At 66.4% G+C, this 21,225-nt stretch overlaps 2 protein-coding genes across 3 annotated transcripts in view; both read left to right on the top strand.

Moving 5' to 3' along the window:
* LOC136001185 (histone-lysine N-methyltransferase SETD1A-like) overlaps nucleotides 1-7,771 on the top strand; it is a 25,986-nt gene extending 18,215 nt beyond the window's left edge. Inside the window, 5 exon segments of the mRNA XM_065655268.1 lie at nucleotides 739-1,013; nucleotides 1,103-1,213; nucleotides 3,351-3,470; nucleotides 5,337-5,474; nucleotides 6,508-7,771. Of these exon segments, the coding sequence (XP_065511340.1) occupies nucleotides 739-1,013; nucleotides 1,103-1,213; nucleotides 3,351-3,470; nucleotides 5,337-5,474; nucleotides 6,508-6,681 (818 nt within the window). The 3' untranslated portion in view covers nucleotides 6,682-7,771.
* Nucleotides 7,772-9,101: 1,330 nt separating this feature from the next.
* Nucleotides 9,102-19,420, top strand: HSD3B7 (hydroxy-delta-5-steroid dehydrogenase, 3 beta- and steroid delta-isomerase 7). 2 transcript variants are annotated; one of them, XM_065655289.1, is made up of 8 exons: nucleotides 9,103-9,297; nucleotides 10,505-10,646; nucleotides 11,728-11,880; nucleotides 12,163-12,271; nucleotides 13,077-13,176; nucleotides 13,448-13,610; nucleotides 15,188-15,581; nucleotides 19,261-19,420. In XM_065655289.1, the coding sequence occupies exons 1-8, from the start codon at nucleotides 9,268-9,270 to the stop codon at nucleotides 19,271-19,273; spliced, it is 1,104 nt and encodes a 367-aa protein (XP_065511361.1). In that variant the 5' UTR covers nucleotides 9,103-9,267; the 3' UTR covers nucleotides 19,274-19,420. The 2 variants fall into 2 exon arrangements, with proteins under 2 accessions (XP_065511362.1, XP_065511361.1); XM_065655290.1 differs by lacking the exons at nucleotides 15,188-15,581; nucleotides 19,261-19,420 and adding an exon at nucleotides 13,945-14,360 and having other exon boundaries at nucleotides 9,102-9,297.
* The last annotated feature ends 1,805 nt before the right edge of the window (nucleotides 19,421-21,225 follow it).

Below are 21,225 nucleotides of genomic sequence, written 5' to 3'. Positions count from 1 at the left end.
CATGGGGATGGACGTTGGGGGTCAACAGTGTTGGGTCCGTTGGTCTTGGGGACATGGGGATGGACATTGGGGACATGGGGGTGGACATTGGGGTCAACGGCGTTGGGCTGGTTGGTCTTGGGGACGTGGGGATGGACGTTGGGGTCATGGGGATGGACGTTGGGGTCAACGGCGTTGGGTCCGTTGGTCTGGGGACGTGGGATGGACGTTGGGGTCAACGGCGTTGGGTCTGTTGGTCTTGGGGACGTGGGGATGGACAGTGGGGACACGGGGATGGACATTTGGGGTCATGGGGATGGATGTTGGGGTCAACGGCGTTGGGTCCGTTGGTCTTGGGGACGTGGGGATGGACGTTGGGGTCATGGGATGGACGTTGGGGTCAACGGCGTTGGGTCCGTTGGTCTTGGGGACGTGGGGATGGACGTTGGGGTCAATGGCGTTGGGTCCGTTGGTCTTGGGGACATGGGGATCGATGTTGGGGTCAACAGTGTTGGGTCTGTTGGTCTTGGGGACGTGGGGATGGACGTTGGGGTCAATGGCGTTGGGTCCCTTGGTCTTGGGGACGTGGGGATGGACGTTGGGGTCATGGGGATGGACGTTGGGGTCAACGGCGTTGGGTCCGTTGGTCTTGGGGACGTGGGGATGGACGTTGGGGTCAACGGCGTTGGGTCCCTTGGTCTTGGGGACGTGGGGATGGACATTGGGGTCAACGGCGTTGGGTCCGTTGGTCTTGGGGACATGGGGATCGATGTTGGGGTCAACAGCGTTGGGTCCGTTGGTCTTGGGGACGTGGGGATGGACGTTGGGGTCAACGCCGTTGTGTCCGCTGGTGCCGTTGCCCCTTGACGCGGCCACTGACGCGCTGCCCCAGCCCGCGGTGGCCCGAGCGCCGCTGCCACCGCACGGGCAGCGCGCGCAGCGAGGGCTTCTACCCCATCAGCCGCCGCGAGAAGGCGCGCTACCTGCGCCCCTCCCCGGCCCCACGTCCCGCCCCCGACGCCCCCGACACGCAGGTGAGTTGGGGGGCGGCGCGTCCCCGTGTCCCCGTCCTTGTCCCCGTGTCCCCGTCGTTGTCACCGCGGCCCCATGTCCCCCCACGCAGGGTCCCAACCGGGTGCTGTCGGAGCGGCGGTCGGAGCAGCGGCGGCTCCTGAGCGCGATGGGATCGGCCGCGCTGGCCGACAGCGACCTGCTCAAGCTCAACCAGCTCAAGGTGGGACGCGGGGGTGGCCCTGGGGTGGTGGCCCTTGTCCTGGTGTCCTTCATCCTGGTGTTCCTCATCTTGATGTTCCTCATCCCGACGTTCCTCATCCTGATGTTCCTCATCCCGACGTTCCTCATCCTGATGTTCTTCATCTTCACATTTCTCATCCTGAAGTCCCTTGTCCTGGTGTCCCTTGTCCTGGTGGCCCCATGCTGGTGTTTTTCATCTTGACGTTCCTCATCTCGACGTTCCTCAGCCTGATGTTCTTCATCTTCACATTTCTCATCTTGATGTCCCTTGTCCTGGTGTCTCTTGTCCTGGTGTCCCATCTTGATGTTCTTCATCTTGACGTTCCTCATCCTGATGTTCGTCATCCTGATGTTCCTCATCTTCACATTTCTCATGCTCATGTCACTTGTCCTGGTGTTCCTCATCTTGATGTTCCTCATCTTGACGTTCCTCATCTTGACGTTCCTCATCCTGATGTTCTTCATCTTCACATTCCTCATCCTGATGTTCCTCATCCTGATGTTCCTCATCCTGGTGTTCCTCATCTTCACATTTCTCATGCTGATGTCCCTTGTCTTGGTGTCTCTTGTCCTGGTGTCCTCATCTTGATGTTCTCCATCTTGATGTTCCTCACCCTGATGTTCTTCATCTTCACATTTCTCATCCTGGTGTTCCTCGTCCTGGTGTTCCTCGTCCTGATGTTCCTCATGCTGGTGTTCCTCATCTTCACATTTCTCATGCTGGTGTCCCTTGTCCTGGTGGCCCCATGCTGGTGTTTTTCATCTTGACGTTCCTCATCTCGACGTTCCTCATCCTGATGTTCTTCATCTTCACATTTCTCATCGTGATGTCCCTTGTCCTGGTGTCTCTTGTCCTGGTGTCCCCATCTTGATGTTCTTCATCTTGACGTTCCTCATCCTGATGTTCCTCATCCTGATGTTCCTCATCTTCACATTTCTCATGCTCATGTCACTTGTCCTGGTGTTCCTCATCTTGACGTTCCTCATCTTGACGTTCCTCATCTTGACGTTCCTCATCTTGACGTTCCTCATCTTGACGTTCCTCATCTTGACGTTCCTCATCCTGATGTTCTTCATCTTCACATTCCTCATCCTGATGTTCCTCATCCTGATGTTCCTCATCCTGGTGTTCCTCATCTTCACATTTCTCATGCTGATGTCCCTTGTCTTGGTGTCTCTTGTCCTGGTGTCCTCATCTTGATGTTCTCCATCTTGATGTTCCTCACCCTGATGTTCTTCATCTTCACATTTCTCATCCTGGTGTTCCTCATCCTGGTGTTCCTCATCCTGGTGTTCCTCATGCTGGTGTTCCTCATCACATTTCTCATGCTGGTGTCCCTTGTCCTGGTGGCCCCATGCTGGTGTTTTTCATCTTGACGTTCCTCATCTCGACGTTCCTCATCCTGATGTTCTTCATCTTCACATTTCTCATCTTGATGTCCCTTGTCCTGGTGTCTCTTGTCCTGGTGTCCCCATCTTGATGTTCTTCATCTTGACGTTCCTCATCCTGATGTTCCTCATCCTGATGTTCCTCATCTTCACATTTCTCATGCTCATGTCACTTGTCCTGGTGTGCCTCATCTTGATGTTCCTCATCTTGATGTTCCTCATCTTGACGTTCCTCATCTTGACGTTCCTCATCTTGACGTTCCTCATCTTGACGTTCCTCATCCTGATGTTCTTCATCTTCACATTCCTCATTCTGGTGTTCCTCGTCCTGGTGTTCCTCATCCTGATGTTCCTCATCCTGATGTTCTTCATCTTCACATTCCTCATCCTGGTGTTCCTCATCCTGATGTTCCTCATCTTGATGTTCCTCATCCTGATGTTCCTCATCTTGATGTTCCTCATCCTGATGTTCCTCATCTTCACATTTCTCATGCTCACGTCACTTGTCCTGGTGTCTCTTGTCCTGGTGTCCCCATCTTGATGTTCTTCATCTTGATGTTCCTCACCCTGACGTTCTCCATCTTCATGTTTCTCATCCTTGTGTCCCAGTCCTGCTGTTCCCCATCCCGGTGTCCCCGGGGGTGTCCCCACGGGTGACGCGTCCCCGGGGGTGTCCCGGGGGTGTCCCCGTGGGTGACGCGTCCCCCGGTGTCCCCTGGTGTCCCCAGTTCCGGAAGAAGCGCCTGCGCTTCGGCCGCAGCCGCATCCACGAGTGGGGCCTGTTCGCCATGGAGCCCATCGCGGCCGACGAGATGGTCATCGAGTACGTGGGGCAGAACATCCGGCAGGTGCGCGACCCCCAGAACCTCCCACCACCCCACGGGACCCCCCGGAACCTCCGGGGACCCCCCCAGAACTGCTGGGACCCCCCAAGAACCTCCAGGGACCCCCAGAACCTCCAGGGGACCCCCAGAACCTCCCACCACCCTGGGGGACCCCCCAGAACCTCCAGGACCCCCCAGAACCCCCGTGGACCCCCCAGAACCTCCCACCACCCTGGGGGACCCCCCAGAACCCCCGCGGACCCCCCAGAACCCCCATGGACCCCCCAGAACCTCCCACCACCCTGGGGGACCCCCCAGAACCTCTAGGACCCCCCAGAACCCCCACGGACCCCCCAGAACCTCCCACCACCCTGGGGACCCCCCAGAACTTTCAGGACCCCCCAAGAACCTCAAGTGTCCCCCAGAACTTCCAGGGATCCCCAGAACCTCCCACCACCCCATAGAACCCCCAGAACCTCCAGGGACCCCCAGAACCCCCATGGACCCCCCAGAACCTCCCACCACCCTGGGGGACCCCCCAGAACTTTCAGGACCCCCCAAGAACCTCCAGGGACCCCCCAGAATCTCCAGGGACCCCCAGAATCTCTGGGACCCCCCAGAACCTCCAGGGGCCCCCAGAACCCCCGCGGACCCCCCAGAACCTCCCACCACCCTGGGGACCCCCCAGAACTTTCAGGACCCCCCAAGAACCTCAAGGGTCCCCCAGAACCTCCAGGGACCCCCCAAGAACCTCCAGGGACCCCCCAGAACCTCCAGGGGCCCCCAGAACCCCCGCGGACCCCCCAGAACCTCCCACCACCCTGGGGGACCCCCCAGAACTTTCAGGACCCCCCAAGAACCTCAAGTGTCCCCCAGAACTTCCAGGGATCCCCAGAACCTCCCACCACCCCATAGGACCCCCAGAACCTCCAGGGGACCCCCCCAGAACCCCCAGGGGACCCCCAGAACCTCCTCCCACCCTGAGGGACCCCCCAGATGTCCCCCTGGTCACCCCCAACCACCCTTGGTGACCCTCAAGACCCTCATGGTCACGTCCCACCATCCCGAGCCCCCCATGGTCGTGACCCCCGGTGCCCCACGTCCCCATGTCCCCACATCCCCGTGTCCCCCTGCCCCACGTCCCCGTGTCCCCATGTCCCCCTGTCCCCATGTCCCCTTGTTTCTATATCCCGATATCCCAATGTCCCCACGTCCTTGTGTCCCCATGTCCCCCTGTCCCCATGTCCCCTTGTCTCCATATCCCAATGTCCCCATATCCCCATGTCCCCAATGTCCCCCGTCCCCCCGTCCCCGTGTCCCATGTCCCCACATCCCCATGTCCCCCTGCCCCATGTCCCCACGTCCCCCTGTCCCCCTGTCCCCTTGTCTCTATATCCTGATATCCCCAATGTCCCCATGTCCCCCTGTCCCCCCGTCCCTGTGTCCCACATCCCCCCGTCCCCCTGTCCCCCGTGTCCCCACGTCCCCGTGTCCCCACGTCCCCGTGTCCCCACGTCCCCCTGTCCCCATGTCCCCATGTCCCCATATCCCCATGTCCCCAATGTCCCCATGTCCCCCCGTCCCCCCGTCCCTGTGTCACACATCCCCCCGTCCCCCTGTCCCCCATGTCCCCACATCTCCACGTCCCCATGTCCCCACGTCCCCACGTCCCCCTGTCCCCCATGTCCCCACATCCCCACGTCCCCCTGTCCCCATGTCCCCCTGTCCCCCCATCCCTGTGTCCCACATCCCCCCGTCCCCCTGTCCCCCACGTCCCCACATCCCCACGTCCCCCTGTCCCCATGTCCCCCTGTCCCCCCGTCCCTGTGTCCCACATCCCCCTGTCCCCCCGTCCCCCTGTCCCCACGTCCCCGTGTCGCGTGTCCGCAGGTGGTGGCCGACATGCGGGAGAAGCGCTACGCCCAGGAGGGCATCGGCAGCAGTTACCTGTTCCGCGTGGACCACGACACCATCATCGACGCCACCAAGTGCGGCAACCTGGCGCGGTTCATCAACCACTGCTGCACGGTGAGGGCCCCGTGGCCACCGCAATGTCCCCGTGGCCACCGCGAGGTTCCCGTGGCCACCGACAGGTCCCCGTGGCCACCACAAGGTCCCTGTGGCCACCGCGAGGTTCCCATGGCCACCGCGAGGTCCCTGTGGCCACCGCGAGGTCCCTGTGGTCACCATGAGGTTCCCGTGGTCACCACGACATCCCCATGGCCACCACCATGTGCCCATGGCCACCATGACATCTCCATGGCCACCACCACGTCCCCATGGCCACTGTGATGTCCCCATGGCCACCGACAGGTCCCTGTGGCCACCACGAGGTCCCTGTGGCCACCGCGAGGTTCCCATGGCCACCATGAGGTCCCTGTGGCCACCACAAGGTTCCTGTGGTCACCATGAGGTTCCTATGGCCACCACCACGTCCCCATGGCCACCACCACGATGTCCCCATGGCCACCACGAAATCCCCATGGCCACCATGACGTCCCCATGGCCACCATGACGTCCCCATGGCCACTGTGATGTCCCCATGGCCACCGACAGGTCCCTGTGGCCACCGCGAGGTCCCCGTGGCCACCATGACATCCCTGTGGCCACCGCAAGGTTCCTGTGGTCACCACGAGGTTCCCGTGGCCACCACGACATCCCCATGGCCACCACCATGTGCCCATGGCCACTGTGATGTCCCCATGGCCACCACCACGACGTCCCCATGGCCGCCACCACGACGTCCCCACGGCCACCACGACGTCCCCATGGCCACCATGAAATCCCCATGGCCACCATGAAATCCCCATGGCCACCACGATGTCCCCACGGCCACCACGATGTCCCCACGGCCACCACGACGTCCCCATGGCCACCATGAAATCCCCATGGCCACCACCACGTCCCCATGGCCACCACGATGTCCCCATGGCCACCACCACATCCCCATGGCCGCCACCACGTCCCCATGGCCACTGTGATGTCCCCATGGCCACCACAATGTCCCCGTGGCCACCGCCACGCCCCCCAGGGCCCCCCTGACCTTGACCTCTGCCCCCAGCCCAACTGCTACGCCAAGGTCATCACCATCGAGGCGCAGAAGAAGATCGTCATCTACTCCAAGCAGCCGATCGGCGTCAACGAGGAGATCACCTACGACTACAAGTTCCCCATCGAGGACACCAAGATCCCGTGTCTGTGCCGCACCGAGAGCTGCCGCGGCACCCTCAACTGAGCTGGCCCCGCGCGCGGCGGCGGGTTGTGGCCACCACCCTTGGGTTGTGGTCAACGCTGTTGGGTTGTGGTCACCACCCTTGGGTTGTGGTCACCACCCTTGGGTTGTGGCCACCATGGTTGGGTTGTGGTCAACGCTGTTGGGTTGTGGTCAACGCTGTTGGGTTGTGGCCACCATGGTTGGGTTGTGGTCAACGCCGTTGGGTTGTGGCCACCACGGTTGGGTTGTGGTCAACGCTGTTGGGTTGCGGCCACCACCGTTGGGTTGTGGCCACCACCGTTGGGTTGTGGTCAACGCTGTTGGGTTGTGGCCACCATGGTTGGGTTGTGGCCACCATGGTTGGGTTGTGGTCAACGCTGTTGGGTTGTGGCCACCACCGTTGGGTTGCGGCCACCACCGTTGGGTTGTGGCCACCATGGTTGGGTTGTGGTCAACACTGTTGGGTTGTGGCCACCATGGTTGAGTTATGGTCAATGCCGTTGGGTTGTGGTCAATGCTGTTGGGTTGTGGTCAACGCTGTTGGGTTGTGGCCACCATGGTTGGGTTGTGGCCACCGCGGTTGGGTTGTGGTCAATGCTGTTGGGTTGTGGTCAACGCTGTTGGGTTGTGGCCACCACCCTTGGGCTGTGGCCACCATGGTTGGGTTGTGGTCAATGCTGTTGGGTTGTGGTCAACACTGTTGGGTTGTGGCCACCACCCTTGGGCTGTGGCCACCATGGTTGGGTTGTGGCCACCAAGGCTGATGTGACGTCACCACCCTTGACGTGGCCGTGACGTCACCGTGATGTCACCGGCACGCCCGCCATGACATCACGGTGACGTCACCGCCCGCCCTTCCCCGATGACGTCACGGGCGAGCGTCATGACGTCATCGCCCCTCCCCCCCGGCCAAGGCGGCTCCTCCCATTGGCTGTTTCTTGTAGAAACTCGGGGGGTTGGGGGTCGCGGCCCCTCCCCCCGCCCCTCCCCCCGCTCTGTAAATACCCCCGGGGGGGGATCCCCTGTACATGCCCCTCCCCCCCCTGTACATATGTGGATACGGGGACCCCCCCGGGCCCCCCCTTTTTATAAAGTGGCCAATGAGCTTTGAGAGGCTGTTGTGATGGGGACCCAGGCGTCCGGGAGGGGACCCAGGCGTTCGGGGGGGGACCCAGGAGTTCGGGGGGGGGACCCAAACCCCCCTAAAATCCCCCTTAAAAAAAAAAACTAAAAAGGGACCCAGGAGTTCGGGAGGGACCCAGGCGTCCGGGAGGGGACCCAGGAGTTCGGGAGGGGACCCAAAACCCCCTAAAATCCCCCTTAAAAAAACCCCTAAAAAGGGACCCAGGAGTTCGGGAGGGACCCAGGCGTTCGGGGGGGGGACCCAGGAGTTCGGGAGGGACCCAGGCGTCCGGGAGGGGACCCAGGAGTTCGGGAGGGGACCCAAAACCCCCTAAAATCCCCCTTAAAAAAAACCCCTAAAAAGGGACCCAGGAGTTCGGGAGGGACCCAGGCGTCCGGGAGCAGCAGCTGGGTCCCCTCCCAGGCAGCCGAGGGCTAATTAATCACCCGCTAATTAGCCACAGCTGCTCCTAACGAGGCTCCAACCGCCCCCACCCGCACCTGGGGGGTTGGGCCACGCCCCACCCCGGGGGACCCAGGAGTTCGGGAGGGACCCAGGAGTTCGGGGAGGGACCCAGGAGTTCGGGAGGGGACCCAGGAGTTCGGGGGGGACCCAGGAGTTCGGGAGGGGACCCAGGAGTTCGGGGAGGGACCCAGGAGTCCGGGAGGGACCCAGGAGTTCGGGAGGGACCCAGGAGTCCGGGAGGGACCCAGGAGTTCGGGGAGGGGACCCAGGAGTCCGGGAGGGACCCAGGAGTTCGGGAGGGACCCAGGAGTTCGGGGAGGGACCCAGGAGTCCGGGAGGGACCCAGGAGTCCGGGGGGACCCAGGAGTTCGGGAGGGACCCAGGAGTTCGGGGAGGGACCCAGGAGTTCGGGAGGGGACCCAGGAGTCCGGGAGGGACCCAGGAGTTCGGGGAGGGACCCAGGAGTCCGGGAGGGACCCAGGAGTTCGGGGAGGGACCCAGGAGTTCGGGGGGGACCCAGGAGTTCGGGAGGGACCCAGGAGTCCGGGAGGGACCCAGGAGTCCGGGGAGGGACCCAGGAGTTCGGGGAGGGACCCAGGAGTTCGGGAGGGGACCCAGGAGTTCGGGGGGGGACCCAGGAGTCCGGGAGGGACCCAGGAGTTCGGGGAGGGACCCAGGAGTCCGGGAGGGACCCAGGAGTTCGGGGAGGGACCCAGGAGTTCGGGGGGACCCAGGAGTTCGGGGAGGGACCCAGGAATCCGGGAGGGACCCAGGAGTTCGGGGCAGAGACCCCCCTCATCCTGTCACATGGACCCAGGCATCCGGGTTTCCCCTCCCCCACCTTTTACGTCACCATCCCCCCCCCCCCCTTTTCCCGGACGCCTGGGTCCCTTTTGCCAGCGGCCTTGACCCCGGAGCGGCTCCGGCGGGGACCCAGGCGTCCGGGCCCCTCCCCCACCCCGGGGCGGGGCCGGCGGGGCCGAGAAAAGGCGGCGGGAGGTGGGGGGAGGGGCCGCACCATGGAGCCCCCTCGAGACGGCGACCCCCAGGTACCCGCGCGGCGGGGGGAGGGGGGCCCGGACGCCTGGGTCCCCGCCCGGACGCCTGGGTCCCCTCCCGAACTCCTGGGTTCCCTCCGCAGGTGTTGGGGAAAGTGTTGGGGGGGGGAGGGGAAAGAGAAGTTTCGGGGCGGGGGAGGAGGGATGGGACGGGACCCAGGAGTTCGGGGGGGACCCAGGAGTTCGGGGGGGACCCAGGAGTCCGGGGGGGACCCAGGAGTTCGGGAGGGGACCCAGGAGTCCGGGAGGGGACCCAGGCGTCCGGGGGGGACCCAGGCGTCCGGGGCGGACCCAGGAGTTCGGGAGGGGACCCAGGAGTCCGGGAGGGGACCCAGGCGTCCGGGGGGGACCCAGGCGTCCGGGGGGGACCCAGGAGTCCGGGAGGGGACCCAGGAGTCCGGGGGGGACCCAGGAGTCCGGGAGGGGACCCAGGCGTCCGGGGGGGACCCAGGAGTTCGGGAGGGGACCCAGGAGTTCGGGGGGGACCCAGGAGTTCGGGAGGGGACCCAGGCGTCCGGGAGGGACCCAGGAGTCCGGGGGGGACCCAGGAGTTCGGGAGGGGACCCAGGAGTCCGGGGGGGACCCAGGAGTTCGGGAGGGGACCCAGGCTTCCGGGACCCACATCTATGGCGGACCCAGGAGTTCGGGACCCACAGGACTTGACCCTATAGGGGACCCAGGCGTCCGGGGGGAACCCAGGCGTCCGGGGGGGTCCCCGGTTCTCAGAGGGGACCCAGGCGTCCGGGGGGAACCCAGGCGTCCGGGAGGGTCCCCGGTTCTTGGAGGGGACCCAGGCGTCCGGGGGGGTCCCCGGTTCTCAGGGGGGACCCAGGCGTCCGGGGGGGACCCAAGCGTCCGGGGGGGTCCCAGGTTCTCGGTGGGGACCCAGGCGTCCGGGGGGGACCCAGGTTCTCAGAGGGGACCCAGGCGTCCGGGGGGAACCCAGGCGTCCGGGGGGGTCCCAGGTTCTCAGAGGGGACCCAGGCGTCCGGGGGGAACCCAGGCGTCCGGGGGGGTCCCAGGTTCTCAGAGGGGACCCAGGCGTCCGGGGGGGTCCCAGGTTCTCGGAGGGGACCCAGGCGTCCGGGGGGGTCCCCGGTTCTTGGTGGGGACCCAGGCGTCCGGGAGGGTCCCAGGTTCTCAGAGGGGACCCAGGCGTCCGGGGGGGTCCCTGCCATGGGCTGACCCCCGAACCCAGGGGCTGGTGTACGTGGTGACCGGCGGCTGCGGGTTCCTGGGCTCCCACCTGGTGCAGCTGCTGCTGGAGAAGGAGCCGGAGCTGCGGGAGCTGCGGGTGTTCGACCTGCACATCGACCCCAGCGTCGTGCCCCCCGAGCACGGTACGGGGGGACCCAGGCGTCCGGGGGGACCCAGGTGTCCGGGAGGGACCCAGGCGTCCGGGGGGGACCCAGGCGTCCAGGGGGGACCCAGGCGTCCGGGGGGGACCCAGGTGTCTGGGAGGGACCCAGGCATCCGGGGAGGGACCCAGGCGTCCGGGGGGGACCCAGGCGTCCGGGGGGGACCCAGGTGTCTGGGAGGGACCCAGGCATCCGGGGAGGGACCCAGGCGTCCGGGGGGGACCCAGGCGTCCGGGGGGGACCCAGGAGTCCGGGAGGGACCCAGGCGTCCGGGAGGGACCCAGGCGTCCGGGGGGGACCCAGGCGTCCGGGGGGGACCCAGGTGTCTGGGAGGGACCCAGGAGTTCAGGGGGGGACCCAGGAGTTCAGGGGGACCCAGGCGTCCGGGGGGGACCCAGGAGTCCGGGGGGGACCCAGGAGTTCAGGGGGACCCAGGCGTCCGGGGGGGACCCAGGCGTCCGGGAGGGACCCAGGCGTCCGGGAGGGACCCAGGAGTCCGGGGGGGACCCAGGCGTCCGGGGGGGACCCAGGAGTTCGGGGGGGGACCCAGGCGTCTGGGAGGGACCCAGGAGTTCAGGGGGACCCAGGTGTCTGGGAGGGACCCAGGAGTCCGGGAGGAACCCAGGCGTCCGGGGGGGACCCAGGCGTCGGGAGGGACCCAGGCGTCCGGGGGGGACCCAGGTGTCTGGGAGGGACCCAGGCGTCCGGGGAGGGACCCAGGAGTCCGGGGGGGACCCAGGAGTCCGGGAGGGACCCAGGAGTTCAGGGGACCCAGGAGTCCGGGAGGGACCCAGGAGTCCGGGGGGGACCCAGGCGTCCGGGAGGGACCCAGGAGTTCAAGGGGACCCAGGCGTCCGGGAGGGGCTCAGATGTCTGGGTGGGGGAACCCAGGTGTCCGGGGGGGACCCAGGCGTCCGGGAGGGACCCAGGAGTTCGAGGGGACCCAGGAGTCTGGGTAGACCCCCACCCCAATATTGAGGGGACCCAGGCGTCCGGGCAAAAGGAACCCAGGCGTCCGGGGAAAAAGGACCCAGGCGTCCGGGTGAGCCCGTTTCCCGCGCAGCGTCGCGCGTGCGGCTGGTGCAGGGCGACGTGGGCGACGCGGGCGCCGTGGGGCGGGTGCTGGGGGGCGCCCACGTCGTGTTCCACGCGGCGTCGCTGGTGGACGTGTGGGGCCAGAGCAGCGCCGAGGACATCGCGCGCGTCAACGTGCAGGGTGGGCGCGCGGGGGGAAATACGGGGGCTGGGGGGGGGTCTATGGGGCGGATCTAGGGGGCAAATGGGGGGGGATTTGGGGAGGCCCTGGGGGGTCTATGGGGCAAATCTGGGGGGTGGGTTGGGGGGGAATTTTGGGGCTGGGGGGTAAGTGTGGGGGCTGGGGGGGGGGGCTGTGGGGCAAATTGGGGGTCTCAGGGGGGCGAACGGGGAAGTTTGGGGGGAGGGGCCGGGGCGGACCCAGGCGTCCGGGCCCCGTTGACCCCCCCCGCGCCCCCCAAAGGGACCAAGACGGTGATCCGGGGCTGCCGGGCCCAGGGCGTCCCCGTCCTCATCTACACCAGCAGCATGGAGGTCGTGGGGCCCAACACGCGGGGGGACCCGTTCCTCAGGTACCCCCCACCCGGGGACCCCGGCGTCCGGGGGACCCAGGCGTCCGGGAAACCCCCCTGACCCCACCCGGGGACCCCGGCGTCCGGGGGACCCAGGCGTCCAGGAAACCCCCCTGACCCCACCCGGGGACCCAGGCGTCCGGGGGACCCAGGCGTCCGGGAAACCCCCCTGACCCCACCTGGGGACCCCGGCGTCCGGGGGACCCAGGCGTCCGGGAAACCCCCCTGACCCCACCCGGGGACCCAGGCGTCCGGGGGACCCAGGCGTCCGGGAAACCCCCCTGACCCCACCCGGGGGACCCAGGTGTCCGGGAAACCCCCCTGACCCTGATAAGGGACCCAGGCATCCGGGACCCCCCCCACCCCCCACAGGGGACCCAGGCGTCCGGGAAACCCCCCTGATCCCACCCAGGGACCCAGGCGTCCGGGAAACCCCCCTGACCCCACCCGGGGACCCAGGGATCCAGGGGACCCAGGCGTCTGGGAAACCCCCCTGACCCCACCTGGGGACCCAGGCGTCCGGGGGACCCAGGTGTCCGGGAAACCCCCCTGACCCCACCCGGGGACCCAGGCGTCCGGGAAACCCCCCTGACCCCGATAAGGGACCCAGGCATCCGGGACCCCCAACCTCCCTCCATAAGGGACCCAGGCATCCGGGAAACTCCCCCACCCCCCACAGGGGACCCAGGCATCCGGGACCCCCCACCTTCCCCCGGCCCCACTTCTGCCCCCCACCCCGGGTCCCTCCCCGGACGCCTGGGTCCCCCCCGGACGCCTGGGTCCCCGACGGCGCCCGTGCCCGCAGGGGGGATGAGGATTCCCCGTACCCCGTCCGGCACACGGAGCCGTATCCGCTCAGCAAGGCGCAGGCCGAGCGCCTCGTCCTGGAGGCCAACGGCTCAACCGTGAGCGGGGGACCCAGGCGTTCGGGGGGGACCCAGGCGTTCGGGGGGGACCCAGGCGTTCGGGGGGACCCAGGCGTTCGGGGGGGACCCAGGCATCCGGGAGGGACCCAGGCATCCGGTGGGAACCCAGGCGTGCGGGAGGGACCCAGGTGTCCGGGGGGGACCCAGGCGTCCGGGAGGGACCCAGGCGTCCGGTGGGAACCCAGGCGTCCGGGGGGGACCCAGGCGTCCGGGGGACCCAGGCGTGCGGGTGCCCCCGCTGTGCCCGCAGGTGGCCGGGGGGGGGCGGCTGGTGACCGTGTCCCTGCGCCCCACGGGGATCTATGGGGAGCGGCACCCGCTGCTGGAGCGGCTCTACCGGCGCGGGCGGGCGGCCGGGGGGTGGCTGCCCCGAACGCTGCCGCCCCACGCCGAGCACGGCCGCGTGTACGTGGGTGAGTGCGGCCCCACAGCGGCCCCACAGCGGCCCCACTGCCTGCCCCACAGCGGCCCCACACCCTGCCCCATAGGCTGCCCCACAGTGGCCCCATAGGCTGCCCCATAGCCTGCCCCACAGCGGCCCCACAGCCTGCCCCACACCCTGCCCCACGGCGGCCCCATAGCCTGCCCCACAGCTGCCCCACAGCGGCCCCACAGCCTGCCCCATAGGCTGCCCCACAGCGGCCCCATAGGCTGCCCCATAGCCTGCCCCACAGCGGCCCCACAGCCTGCCCCACACCCTGCCCCACACCCCGCCCCACACCCTGCCCCACATCTCCCCTGCCCCAGGGAACGTGGCCTGGATGCACGTCCTGCCCCACATCTCCCCACATCTCCCCCATCCCCACCCCAGGGAACGTGGCCTGGATGCACGTCCTGCCCCCCATCTCCCCACATCTCCCCCTATGTCCCACCCCCCAGGGAACGTGGCCTGGATGCACGTCCTGCCCCACATCTCCCCACATCTCCCCCCATCTCCCCCATCCCCCCCCAGGGAACGTGGCCTGGATGCACGTCCTGCCCCACACCCTGCCCCACATCTATCTCCCCACCCCAGGGAACGTGGCCTGGATGCACGTCCTGCCCCACATCTCCCCCCATCTCCCCCCATCTCCCCCCATCCCCACCCCAGGGAACGTGGCCTGGATGCACACCCTGCCCCACACCCTGCCCCACACCCTGCCCCATAGGCTGCCCCACATCTCCCACCCCCCAGGGAACGTGGCCTGGATGCACGTCCTGCCCCACACCCTGCCCCACATCTCCCCCTATGTCCCACATCCCAGGGAACGTGGCCTGGATGCACGTCCTGCCCCACACCCTGCCCCACATCTCCCCCCATCTCCCCCTATGTCCCACATCCCAGGGAACGTGGCCTGGATGCACGTCCTGCCCCACATCTCCCCACATCCTGCCCCCCATCTCCCCACCCCAGGGAACGTGGCCTGGATGCACGTCCTGCCCCACACCCTGCCCCACATCTCCCCCCATCCCTGCCCCAGGGAACGTGGCCTGGATGCACGTCCTGCCCCACATCTCCCCACATCTCCCCACATCTCCCCCCATCCCCACCCCAGGGAACGTGGCCTGGATGCACGTCCTGCCCCACACCCTGCCCCACACCCTGCCCCACATCTCCCCCTATGTCCCACCCCCCAGGGAACGTGGCCTGGATGCACGTCCTGCCCCACACCCTGCCCCATAGGCTGCCCCACATCTCCCCCCATCTCCCCACATCTCCCCCCATCCCCACCCCAGGGAACGTGGCCTGGATGCACGTCCTGCCCCACACCCTGCCCCATAGGCTGCCCCACACCCTGCCCCACATCTCCCCCCCCCAGGGAACGTGGCCTGGATGCACGTCCTGCCCCACACCCTGCCCCACATCCCCCCCCCAGGGAACGTGGCCTGGATGCACGTCCTGCCCCACATCCTGCCCCACATCTCCCCCCATCCCCCCCCCAGGGAACGTGGCCTGGATGCACGTCCTGCCCCACATCCTGCCCCACATCTCCCCCCATCCCCCCCCCAGGGAACGTGGCCTGGATGCACGTCCTTGCCGCCCGCGCCGCCCGCCAGCGCCCCCTGTCGGTGGCCGGCGAGAGCTTCTTCTGCTACGACGCGTCGCCATTGGCCGCCTACGAGGACTTCAACCAATTGCTGCTGGGCCCCGCCGGGCTGCGCCTGATTGGCCGCTCGCCGCCGCCCCGCCCCCTGCTGGAGCTGCTGGCGCGGCTGGGCGCGGCCGTGGGGCGTGTCCTGCCCGGCCCCGCCCCCTTGCTCACGCCCTACACGCTGGCCGTGGGCTCCACCCCGTTCAGCGTGCGCACCGAGAAGGCCGAGCGGCGCTTCGGCTACCGGCCCCTGTTCGGCTGGGCCGGCGCGCGGGAGCGGACGGTGCGCTGGGTGCGGGGGCTGGACGAGGGGTGAGTGGGGGGGGGGCGGGGGGTGGGGTCAGTGGGGTGGGGTCAATGGGGTGGGGTCAATGGGGTGGGGTCAGAGTCAATGGGGTGGGGTTGGGGTCAATGGGGTGGGGTCAGTGGGGTGGGGTCAGTGGGGTGGGGTCAATGGGGGATGGACCGTTGAGTAGATATGGGGGTCAATGGGGTGGGGCCAATGGTGTGGGGTCAGAGTCAATGGGGTGGGGTCAATGGGGTGGGGTCAGAGTCAATGGGGCGGGGTCAATGGGGTGGGGTCAGAGTCAATGGGGTGGGGTCAATGGGGTGGGGTCAGAGTCAATGGGGTGGGGTCAATGGGGGATGGACTGTTGAGTAGATATGGGGGTCAATGGGGTGGAGTCAATGGGGTGGGGGTCAATGGGTTTGGGGTCAATGGGGTGGGGGTCAGTGGGGTTGGGGTCAGTGGGGTGGGGGTCAGTGGGGTGGGGTCAGTGGGGTGGGGTCAGAGTCGATGGAGTGGAGTCAATGGGGTGGGATCAATGGGGTGGGGTCAGAGTCGATGGGGTGGGGTCAGTGGGGTGGGGTCAATGGGGGATGGACTGTTGAGTAGATATGGGGGTCAATGGCGTGGGGTCAATGGGGTGGAGTCAATGGGGTGGGGGTCAGTGGGGTGGGGTCAGAGTCGATGGGGTGGGGTCAATGGGGTGGGGTCAATGGGGGATGGACCGTTGAGTAGATATGGGGGTCAATGGGGTGGGGTCAGAGTCAATGGGGCGGGGTCAGTGGGGTGGGGTCAGAGTCAATGGGGTGGGGTCAATGGGGTGGGGTCAATGGGTTTGGGGTCAATGGGGTGGGGTCAATGGGGTGGGGGTCGATGGGGGATGGACCGTTGAGTAGATATGGGGGTCAATGGGGTGGGGTCAGAGTCAATGGGGTGGGGTCAGTGGGGTGGAGTCAATGGGGTGGGGGTCAGTGGGGTGGGGTCAATGGGGTGGGGTCAATGGGGTGGGGTCAGAGTCAATGGGGCGGGGTCAATGGGGGATGGACCGTTGAGTAGATATGGGGGTCAATGGGGTGGGGTCAATGGGGTGGGGTCAATGGGGTGGGGTCAGAGTCAATGGGGTGGGGTCAGTGGGGTGGGGTCAGTGGGGTGGGGTCAGAGTCAATGGGGTGGGGTCAGTGGGGTGGGGTCAGTGGGGTGGGGTCAGAGTCAATGGGGTGGGGTCAGTGGGGTGGGGTCAGTGGGGTGGGGTCAGAGTCAATGGGGTGGGGTCAATGGGGTGGGGTCAGTGGGGTCAGAGTCAATGGGGTGGGGTCAGAGTCAATGGGGTGGGGTCAATGGGGTGGGGTCAGTGGGGTCAGAGTCAATGGGGTGGGGTCAGAGTCAATGGGGTGGGGTCAATGGGGTGGGGTCAGTGGGGTGGGGTCAGAGTCAATGGGGTGGGGTCAATGGGGTGGGGTCAATGGGGTGGGGGTCGAGTCAATGGGGTGGGGTCAATGGGGTGGGGTCAGAGTCAATGGGGTGGGGGTCAATGGGGTGGGGTCAATGGGGTGGGGTCAATGGGGTGGGGTCAGAGTCAATGGGGTGGGGTCAGTGGGGTGGGGTCAGTGGGGTGGGGTCAGAGTCAATGGGGTGGGGTCAATGGGGTGGGGTCAGTGGGGTCAGAGTCAATGGGGTGGGGTCAGAGTCAATGGGGTGGGGTCAATGGGGTGGGGTCAGTGGGGTCAGAGTCAATGGGGTGGGGTCAGAGTCAATGGGGTGGGGTCAATGGGGTGGGGTCAGTGGGGTGGGGTCAGAGTCAATGGGGTGGGGTCAATGGGGTGGGGTCAATGGGGTGGGGGTCGAGTCAATGGGGTGGGGTCAATGGGGTGGGGTCAGAGTCAATGGGGTGGGGGTCAATGGGGTGGGGTCAATGGGGTGGGGTCAATGGGGTGGGGTCAGAGTCAATGGGGTGGGGTCAATGGGGTGGGGTCAATGGGGTGGGGTCAGAGTCAATGGGGTGGGGTCAATGGGGTGGGGTCAATGGGGTGGGGTCAATGGGGTGGGGTCAGAGTCAATGGGGCGGGGTCAATGGGGTGGGGTCAGTGGGGTCAGAGTCAATGGGGTGGGGTCAGAGTCAATGGGGTGGGGTCAATGGGGTGGGGTCAGAGTCAATGGGGCGGGGTCAATGGGGGATGGATCGTTGAGTAGATATGGGGGTCAATGGGGTGGGGTCAGAGTCAATGGGGTGGGGTCAATGGGGTGGGGTCAATGGGGTGGGGTCAGAGTCGATGGGGTGGGGTCAGTGGGGTGGGGGCAATGGGGTGGGGTCAATGGGGTGGGGTCAGAGTCAATGGGGCGGGGTCAATGGGGGATGGATCGTTGAGTAGATATGGGGGTCAATGGGGTGGGGTCAATGGGGTGGGGTCAATGGGGTGGGGTCAGAGTCAATGGGGTGGGGTCAATGGGGTGGGGTCAATGGGGTGGGGTCAGAGTCAATGGGGTGGGGTCAGAGTCAATGGGGTGGGGTCAATGGGGGATGGACCGTTGAGTAGATATGGGGGTCAATGGGGTGGGGTCAATGGGGTGGGGTCAATGGGGTGGGGTCAATGGGGTGGGGTCAGAGTCAATGGGGTGGGGGTCAGTGGGGGATGGATCGTTGAGTAGATATGGGGGTCAATGGGGGTAGAGTCAATGTGTCTCCAGGCCGGGTTTGGGGCTCCCATCCCGATCCCGGGGGTTCCAGGCCGGGTTTGGGGCTCCCATCCCGATCCCGGGGGTTCCAGGCCGGGTTTGGGGCTCCCATCCCGATCCCGGGGGTTCCAGGCCGGGTTTGGGGCTCCCATCCCGATCCCGGGGGTTCCAGGCCGGGTTTGGGGCTCCCATCCCGATCCCGGGGGTTCCAGGCCGGGTTTGGGGCTCCCATCCCGATCCCGGGGGTTCCAGGCCGGGTTTGGGGCTCCGATCCTGATCCCGGGGGTTCCAGGCCGGGTTTTGGGCTCCGATCCCGATCCCGGGGATTCCAGGCCGGGTTTGGGGCTCCCATCCCGATCCCGGGGGTTCCAGGCCGGGTTTGGGGCTCCCATCCCAATCCCGGGGATTCCAGGCCGGGTTTTGGGCTCCGATCCCGATCCCGGGGGTTCCAGGCCGGGTTTGGGGCTCCGATCCCGATCCCGGGGATTCCAGGCCGGGTTTGGGGCTCCGATCCCGATCCCGGGGGTTCCAGGCCGGGTTTGGGGCTCCGATCCCGATCCCGGGGGTTCCAGGCCGGGTTTTGGGCTCCCATCCCGATCCCGGGGGTTCCAGGCCGGGTTTGGGGCTCCCATCCCGATCCCGGGGGTTCCAGGCCGGGTTTGGGGCTCCCATCCCGATCCCGGGGATTCCAGGCCGGGTTTGGGGCTCCGATCCCGATCCCGGGGGTTCCAGGCCGGGTTTGGGGCTCCGATCCCGATCCCGGGGGTTCCAGGCCGGGTTTGGGGCTCCGATCCCGATCCCGGGGGTTCCAGGCCGGGTTTGGGGCTCCCATCCCGATCCCGGGGGTTCCAGGCCGGGTTTTGGGCTCCCATCCCGATCCCGGGGGTTCCAGGCCGGGTTTGGGGCTCCGATCCCGATCCCGGGGGTTCCAGGCCGGGTTTGGGGCTCCCATCCCGATCCCGGGGGTTCCAGGCCGGGTTTGGGGCTCCGATCCCGATCCCGGGGGTTCCAGGCCGTGTTTTCCCCCCACAGCTCCAGCCCGTGATCCAGCCCGGGTCTTGGCCCCGCCCCTCGCCTCCCATTGGCTGCAGCCTGGACCCCGCCCAGCGCTTGGCTCCGCCCCCCTCATTATCGTGCTCATTTGCATCTCGTTATCCCCGCGGCCAATTAAAGGGATCTGAGGCCTCTTGTAGCTCCTGCCCGGACGCCTGGGTCCCCCTTGGTGGGGGGTGGGGGGTGGTTTTGGGGTGCAGCATCCCCGGACGCCTGGGTCCCTTTCTAGGGGCTCGGGGTACTCCTGGGTCCCTTTTTTTGGGGGTGGGGGTTTCCCGGACGCCTGGGTCCCCTTCCGCGTGCTGTTGTGGGGACGGCCATCTTGGATTGGCGGCCATCTTGGAATTGGCGGCCATCTTGGATTGGTGGCCATCTTGGATTGGCGGCCATCTTGGAATTGGCGGCCATCTTGGATTGGTGGCCATCTTGGATTGGCAGCCATCTTGGAATTGGCGGCCATCTTGGATTGGCAGCCATCTTGGAATTGGTGGCCATCTTGGAATGGCAGCCATCTTGGATTGGTGGCCATCTTGGATCGGCGGCCATCTTGGATCGGCGGCCATCTTGGATCGGCGGCCATCTTGGAATTGGTGGCCATCTTGGATTGGCAGCCATCTTGGATTGGTGGCCATCTTGGATCGGCGGCCATCTTGGATTGGCGGCCATCTTGGAATTGGCAGCCATCTTGGATTGGCAGCCATCTTGGATTGGCAGCCATCTTGGAATTGGCGGCCATCTTGGAATGGCAGCCATCTTGGATTGGTGGCCATCTTGGATCGGTGGCCATCTTGGATCGGTGGCCATCTTGGATCGGCAGCCATCTTGGATTGGCGGCCATCTTGGAATTGGCAGCCATCTTGGATTGGCGGCCATCTTGGAATTGGCAGCCATCTTGGATCGGTGGCCATCTTGGAATCAGAATCCCCCAGGGCCCTTCCGGGGATTTTCACAGTGGTTTTTAGGGGCCGATTCCCACCGAATAACGTCCAATCAGGGGGTTTCTTAAATATCTGCAGCTCAACTACGTGTCGTTAGTTTGGGGTGGGGTTTTTTTATTAAATATCTCACCAAAAATATAAAATACCATAAGAAATATCACAGGAAATGACGCGAAGGGGCCTCGTTCTTGGGGCGGGGGGGGAAGGGCCCGGACACCTGGGTCCCTCTTCCCACCCCAGGAAGTTATTTGGGGTCTGGGGTACTTGACCCCTCCCGGACGCCTGGGTCCCCATCCCGGACGCCTGGGTCCCTCTTGAAGTTATTTAGGGGAGGGGGGGGGTTGACGCCTCCCGGACGCCTGGGTCCCCATCCCGGATGCCTGGGTCCCTCTTGAAGTTATTTAGGGGAGGGGGGGGGTTGACCCGTCCCGGATGCCTGGGTCCCCATCCCGGACGCCTGGGTCCCCATTGGCAGCTCGAGGCGGGGGCAGCTCCTCCATGGCCACCTCGGGGGCGCGGAAGGTGCCGAGCGTGGGCCCCTCCTGCCCGGTGGCCACCGTGGCCACCAAAGGCTGGGCGACCCCCGGCCCGCCCCCCGCGTCGTCCTCGGGGAGCCGCGCGGGCCCGGCCCAAGGCCCCAGCGCCCGGGACCCCGAGCGGCGCCGGCGCCGGACGGATGCGGCCACCAACACGGCCGCGGCCGCCGCGGCCACCAGCGGCACCGGCCACCACCACGGGGCCGCCCGGGGCTGCGACGGGGCCCCGGGGGCCGTGGTGGGTGCTTGGTGGCCAACGGTGGCCTTTGAGAGCCAGTGGTGGCTAGTGGTGGCTTCCAAAGACGGTTGGTGGCCAATGGTGGCTTCCAAAGACGGTCGGTGGCCAACGGTGGCTTTTGATGCTGGTTGGTGGCCCGTGGTGGCTTCCAAAGACGGTTGGTGGCCAACGGTGGCTTCCAAGGCCGGTTGGTGGCCAACGGTGGCTTCCAAAGACGGTTGGTGGCCAACGG

This window comes from Caloenas nicobarica, chromosome 38 (assembly GCF_036013445.1).
Source record: "Caloenas nicobarica isolate bCalNic1 chromosome 38, bCalNic1.hap1, whole genome shotgun sequence".
NCBI lineage: Eukaryota > Metazoa > Chordata > Aves > Columbiformes > Columbidae > Caloenas > Caloenas nicobarica.
This window is presented reverse-complemented; position numbering and strand designations above follow the sequence as displayed.